General features: G+C 41.5%; 1 protein-coding gene across 1 annotated transcript in view; it reads left to right on the top strand.

Moving 5' to 3' along the window:
* The first annotated feature begins 4,050 nt into the window (after positions 1-4,050).
* SH3GL2 (SH3 domain containing GRB2 like 2, endophilin A1) overlaps positions 4,051-7,419 on the top strand; it is a 225,560-nt gene continuing 222,191 nt past the window's right edge. Inside the window, exon 1 of the mRNA XM_081278323.1 lies at positions 4,051-4,470. Coding sequence (XP_081134449.1) covers positions 4,426-4,470 — 45 coding nt within the window. The 5' untranslated portion in view covers positions 4,051-4,425. The remainder of the gene's footprint in view (positions 4,471-7,419) is intronic.

The following is a 7,419-nucleotide window of genomic DNA, read 5'->3' as shown; positions in this document are numbered from 1 at the left end:
TCAATCTGCCTACCCTTGTCTGAGAGGGAAGCCTAACACAGTGGTTAGCATGAACAATGATTTCCTAAATCTCTGTAGTTAGCCAAATGAGAAATGGAGCTGAGATTAGAATATTATTGCAGGGAGGGAGATGGGATATGCTTCACTAAGAACTAGTTGATTACAAACAACAGAAAGGAATATTGCCTGACTGAAGCAAAGGGGATTTATAAGAAGGATATCAGGAACTCTAAAAGTTGACAGAGCATTGGAGACTCAAGGCTACTGAGAGAATAGCAACCATAACTATTGAACAATTTGCTCAGATGGAGAGAAGCCCAGCCAGTTTCATTCTGGACTGCTTTATTGATTTTTTAAAAAATAACCTTTACTTTTTATTTACTTGTTTTTTTAAATTTAGTGCTGAGGCTCGAACCCAGTGCCTTACCCAGCTAGGCAAGCGCTCTACCAATTAGCTACAACCCCAGCCCCGGGTTAGCTTTTAAAAGTTCATTAGGCTTTTCAAATTGCAATTGGTCTATGACAAGTGGGTATCTCTTATCTGCTAAGAGTTAAAAAAGTAAAGATAATACCATGTACTGGAAGAGGTAAGAATCTAACTATATACAAATTCTACAATACACATTAGACTGAGAACAGAGCACATGTGCACAAAAGTGCAATTTGGGGGCTCCAAAAGTGAAGACTAATGGGGAAAGATTTCAAAGCAAAGGTACTGGCGGTGGGTATTAGAGATGACAGGATTTTGCTAGGGAAGTTGGAAGCATTTCAAACTGGGATGTAAGTAATGAGCATAGCCCAGATGTAAAAGGCTGTGAGTCACTCATTTAGCTAAATCCCCTCCTCTTCCTCTGTGACTGGGTTAATAGGGTTTAGCTAAATGAAAAGAAAGCTTTTGAAGAAAGAGGCCCCTGTGCTTTAGAGGAAGGTGGCCTATGTTGGAAACAAAGAAAGGAGAGATCACTAGGAGAAAGACCTACATATGCTACCTCAAAAAGAAAAAAATAATATACCACTCCCTATGTATGTGTTGGAGGGGGGTGATTGGTGATAAACCTGGAAGAAGAGAAACTAAGGTGTTCTTTCCTTTGGCTTCTCACCTCTAGTAAAGGGCTTATTATTATTATCCCTGCCCATGCTGGATAGGAGTCAGTGCACCTGGTAGCATCCAAAGGCACAAAAAGTTAAGTGCCACTCACATCCAGAATAACTTTGGTTCCTGCACAATTCAAATTTAAATACAGGATAATCTGATGAAGATTTCTGAACATCAGATTCAATGTGGTAGGAGGACAACATTGGTGACACTGATGTATTGTGCATCCCCTATCCATTGCTTCATTCAAATCTATATTTATTAACACTGACTAGAGACTCTGTCCTGAGGTGAGACTAGAGGCTAGAGTATAAAAAAGGAAGGATGAATAAGTCACCTTCTTGTACTGCCTTTCTTTTCTCATCTGGAAGATAGCTTGGGATGTAATACCTTTGCTTCGCTGCTTCCTATGCTTGTGAAGCCTATACACAAGTCTGGAGCAGTTTGCCCTGTACCAGTCAGATGGGTGGGCCTGATGGGCAGAAAAACTAATGCTTTTCTTCTACCTCCTTGGAACTAGGAGTCATCTGAAAGGCACCAGAGATACAGCAGCTCTGTGCAAACTAGTGGTCTGGTATTTGCCAGGAGATTTGGCATAATGCAAGGAGAAATAGTGCATGAATGATGTGATGGAATTATAGCTGACCATAAATTTACTTCCCATTATTGAGATGGTGCTTTGTAGGGGTTTCATTTAATTGGGACTTTCTTTAGCAGATCTAGGTTTATTTACCCTTTTACACTGATTTTATCACAGGAGATTATAGGGCAATATGTTGAATCACAACAAATTTTGTCAAAGTTCTTCCTTATTGACCTTTGATTTCCCTTTCCCTGCAGTATGCTTCTGGATTTCTCTGAAGTCTCTGTTGCAGACTGTTTGTAACCAAAGAGGGCACCTGTATTTGGAATTTTTTAGTGCCTGCTGCATTTGTTCCTCTGTATTCCAGTCACAATAAATGTCCATAGAAAGGGTTTTCTGAATTATTGGCCTGGAAACTCCCTGTTGTGGCTCAAAGTCCAGTCTTGCTCTACCATCCCCCAACACCTCCTACTATGATGCCTGCTAGTAAGAAAAGCCCAAAAAATCTCTTCAAAGGTAATATCTGAAAGATTTTTTTTTTGGTATAAATTGCAGCTTCAATAAATACTGAATTTAGGTGAGATCTAGGAGATACCCAGCAGAATTAACAGTGGTTACAAAAGGATTCAAAGCTCTTTAAGTAGTTCTTTCTCCTAAGGTAGTTCCTTTGAAGTTTAGCAGCATAAGCCTTCTAAGTTGATGAATGAAGAACCAGGGAAAGGGAAAGACCAGCTTTTGTTTAATTTAGGTTTAATCAGGTATTAAAAGTTCTGAGGAGACTCTTCAGGTCTCTATTTCACACCTTTCATACTCAGAAATAAGAGCGCACAATCCCATGCTCTCCACTTTGTAGATTAATTGTTCTAACTCTTGGCAACTTCAATCAAGGCCCATTCTTATATGAAAATGCTCTGCTGTTCAGAGCTGAGACTATGTGGTAAAATCTAACTATAAAATCTTTCTTCTTTTGTATAAGTAATAGGAAAACATTTTGGAAATTGGAAAATTGGAGAAAAATCTCATTTCTATCAACCCCAGCCCCAGTGGATTAAAATTACTCAGGTTTATTTCTCATTCATGTTAATGTCCATTTAATGTTAACTTGGAACTTTGCCCTCATTTGTCCTCACTCTGAATCCTGATTGACAAACTACAACCATCTAAAATGTTGTTGCAGAGGGGAAAGAGGGCTTTGTGTATCTTATACTGATGGTTAAATTCTCTGCCAAGAGCAATAGTCTTTTTCTTTCCTTACCCACTAACCAGAATTTGTCATAGTGCCTCACTTAAGGGGTTTGGAAAGTGCACTGAAAGGTGTATGCACATAAGAACTAACACTGCTGGCCTACCTTTCTGCTTTTCTCTGCAAACTGGGCACATTAGCTCTGCGTTAATATCCACCACTCTCTGTTTGACTTTGCCTTTATGTGTTTTGTCTCTCACTAGCAAGGACTATAATTGAAGAATAGAATCCCTTTGCACCAGGTGTTCATCCTGAGTCCAAGTAGCAATGGTTAGAAGGGTGGGGTTGGTGGGTGAAAGAGGGAAAGGTATTTCTAGGAATCCCATTCTGCTATGCTTCTTTACTCATCCTTGGCAATTACTCTCATTTTGGCTTCTGTCACTCTGGCTTCTCTTCCTATCACTTTGGTCCCCACGTGGAGACAATGTTCAAGTTCTTCTCATAAGCTCTTAAGTACTAGAAAAAGTAGAGGAAATAGATAATTTCCAGAGCGTGGAAGGTATCTGATGAGGCTCTGCTCCCTTCACCTAATTCCATCAGTTTCCCTTAGTCCAGCCATGTATACTTAATTCCATATTTAGTATTTGACAATTTAGTATGATTTTTTTGAGATTTTTTTTACATTAAAGATTATTTCAAATTGGAAACCCTAAATCCATTACCATAATTGCATCAAGGCCAAGTTCACACTTTGGGCCTTTTCATTTCTGTAAACAGAAGATTAAATGCTATTATTGTAATAACGCCTCAATTCTATTTGCCCGTTCAGCTTTAAGTGTTTTTCTTCTTAAGTCGTTAACTTGTATCAGACCAGATAAAAAAAAGCGTTGGTGGTTTTCCCTAAGGTAATATAGGTTTAAGAGATATTGAAACCAGGGCAGATAAGTGTTTTCTGCGACAAACCAACCAGGGGCAAGGCATAAAAGGAGCAATGACTTATTCATTACTCCAGATAGACCGCCTCTCCTCCTTTTCAGGCTGCTGAAAGGCCGGGCTCAAAGGGCAGGCAGGCTGTCTGCAGGCAGCGCCGCTGCGGCTACCTGGAACCCCAGCAAGTCACCAGAGTCCTGCTAGTGCCTGGACTGCGGAGCTGCAGCAGCCGGTCGGCAGTTCGCCCGGGGCACTAAGGAACACCCCAGTTCCCTGGGGGAGTACGCCCTCAGCCGCCAGACCACCGAGTAGGTGCCAAGGAATCAGTAGTCCGCAGCGGCCATCAGCGCCCAGGTACCGTGTGCCGCAACACCTGCCTGGCCAGCCCCGCGCCTGGGGCGGGGCTTCCCGCGTCCCCTTTAAGAGGCCGCATCACCCGCCCCTGACGTCAGGGTGTCTCTCCGCACGAGCCCGCGTCCCGCTCCGCTCCGCGCCCCCTCGCCCACAGCCCCGGCGGCTGCACGACGAGCGGCGGCCTGGCGACGGTGCCGCCCCGCTGGGTCCACCGGTCCCGCTCCATCGCCGTCTCGTTTCCGCACCCGCAGCTGCCCCGCCGGCGCGACCTCTTGCACCATGTCGGTGGCCGGGCTTAAGAAGCAATTCCACAAAGCCACTCAGGTAAGGCGCATGACAGGTGCGTCGAGGAGCGGTCCCTGACTGAGCCGCGAGGGGCGCTTGGGAGCTTGGGGACCCCAGCCCAGTGCTGAGTCCGCGTTGGCCGCGCCCCGAATCTCCCGCCTTTCTCGCGGCGGCTGCGGGACGGTTGATGCGGGAAGCCGACCCCCCCACCCACTGACCCCGCCTCGGTGCGGCGCTGTAGGCGCCCGCGGGTCCTTGGCGTCCCGCCTAGTCTTCCTGCACGCCGCCCCCGCACCGCCACTCGCCCGTGCTGCAGGGAGGGAACTGCAGCTGCACCGGAGCGGCGCTCAGGTGCCCCGGCGCCGCGGCGGGGATTATGTAAAGTCGCTCCTTCCCCAGTGACCTTGCGGTGTCTGTGCGCCCGACTGCCCTGCGATGTGCTGGCACGAGTGGTTGTCCGCACCAGGAGTGGCTACGGAGGTGCCCGCGGGATGCGCTCTTCTGAATACCTCCCCCGCCCGCCTCCTCAGGCTCCAGGGGAATGGAGGATGGGGGCTTTCTTCAGTGAAGCATTCATTAACTTTTCCGTGGAGAACTCCCTCATAAAACTTCTTTGAGGCCTTGACTTGACCAACACTGTACGTGTCTTGTAACATTTCCCATGAATTTTGCTGTCATGGCATAACCTAATTGCTGAAACTTAAAATCAAATATTTTGAAGTATTTTTAGTGAGCCTTTTACATCACAGGTATGTCCATTTTCCCTTAATAAGTTTCCATCATAGTTTAACTTATTTAATTCAAACTCTAGTAATTTAAATCATATTGGGCCCAGGTGAAGAATCTCACAGAAGGAAAAATAAGTGAATACTTACATGATGTGACCTATTTTTTTTTTTTAAATAATGTATAGGATTACCCTTTAAAAAAAATTTCTTCTGAAACAGAGTCAAGTTTAAGGAATCTTTAAGGACTTTTTTGATTTACCTGTAAATTTTTTCCATGCTTTAAAGGCGTTTTCATAGTAAATTAATAGTAAATTTCTCAGGAGTAGTGACATTTTTCCCAGGCTGCCATAATAGCAGTGTATGTAGGAACTACCTACAGAAAAGGTGAGGATTGTGTTTTGTAGAGCATTTGTCAAGTTAGGATGACAGATGCAACATGAAATTCATCTGGTGTGTGTGTGTGTGTGTGTGTTTACATGCAAGGTGTCATCTCTATTATCACTGCCTTTATAAATATAATTGCCTTTATAAAATTAGCTTTGTCAGTTTTAGGAAGTCAGGAAAATTCTTATTTTTGCTTTTCTAAGGAAGCTTTCTGTGACCTCTCTGCCAGAAATGTTTGTAAGCTTAAGTGCATTGATAATTTAGATAGGAAGGCATCTAAGCTTTATATTTTAACTTCCTTCAGATTTACAGGACTGGCATATGTGCTGCTCCTGTTATCCTTTCAGCAAGACTTCTTTGATGTTACTAACGTTTTATGAATTTCAGGTACTTATCACCTCTCTCAGTCAGACCTCAACAAGGCTTCATTTTTTTTTTTTTTTTTTTTGCTAAAAGGCAATTAGAAATCCTGGCTTTGGAGTGGATAAGGCTAAGATTTGGTATCCCAACTCTGTTGCCTCTGATCTTGAATGAGTTAACTTCTGAATCTGTCCTTCCTAAAATGAAGATAATAGTCATTGCTCAGGGTTGATATGAGTATAAATGAATTTGTAGAACATACACACACACAGTCACACACACACAGACAGAAAGTGCCTAATAAACAATAGCTGTTAACCTTGAGGATAATTTCTTTAGTATAAAATACTGTCCCTTATACCAGTAATGAGACATGAGGAAATTATTGAAGCTATAACTTTTAGCTTTATTACCTTACAAAATAATGACATAAGTCCTCATTTCAGCCAAATCGTGAGGTCGTGTGTCACGCTAAAATTTGGGATAAAAAAGTTGGATTACAGTATGTATGAACTTTTACATGGTTGGAGGAGGTCTGCTTGTGGTAAGATTAGCATTTTATCATACTGAATCCAAATGAGGAACTACTGCATTATTTTCTTTTGCTGAAAAGTCTTTTATTTCAAAATTGAAGCAACATAGTCTCTTGTTCATAGCTTAATGTAGAACTGTAGAAAACTTAAGGCAGAGATTACTCTTTTCATACATGTATGTGTATTTTGGAGGGTATGTAAAGGGAGTGTTAATGTCTGTATGTGACAAAGATATTAGGGAAACAGTCGTGTCTTATTTTTGTAAGACATTTTTCCCATATAGGTTCATGAACCTGATCTTATCTACCAAGGAAGCTTTAGACCTAGAATTATTTTGAGAACTGGCATGCTGAATTATGTAACCTGTGTGTATAAATAGAAGGCAAACATTTTTAATTTTTACAGAACTGAGATTTTTGCTTATGCTAATGAGGGTAGTATTTGTATTAATAAAGCAGTGTACTTTTAGTGTTTGAAATATTAATTTGGAATTTTTTTACTAAAATGTGTCATAACTATGGTCTTGTATTAGAACTGATTATTTCTGTCTTGTTGTCAATAGTCATTTTAATACCTTTGCCATTTGGAGATGAAAAAATGCTTTTGCAATAAACTATTTCTGCATGAGGATATACTAAAATAGCAAAAAATCACCATCTTTTAATATGCCTTATTAAGTTCTCATAAATATATAATTAATTAAACTAACTTTTAAAGCTATATAATAGAGCAAATCAGCATCTGTTAGTCTGTTCATTCATTTTGAGATTTTGTTTTATCAAGAGTAATGTCAGGTTTTTTCTGTGTGTTTTAAACCTGTAGCAGTTTAGGGGGAAAATAACCTCAGTTAACTTGCTGCTTTTACAAAACCTGTACTTTTTCCCCCTTATTTTTTAACTTCATTATACCATGTATTTTATGTGTATGTATCTGTGCATGTATCTTACTTTATAGTAACATAGGAAATTCTGTTATAGAGTAAA

This window comes from Spermophilus citellus (genome assembly GCF_964194105.1).
Source record: "Spermophilus citellus genome assembly, chromosome: 2".
NCBI classification, from domain to species: domain Eukaryota; kingdom Metazoa; phylum Chordata; class Mammalia; order Rodentia; family Sciuridae; genus Spermophilus; species Spermophilus citellus.
This window is presented reverse-complemented; position numbering and strand designations above follow the sequence as displayed.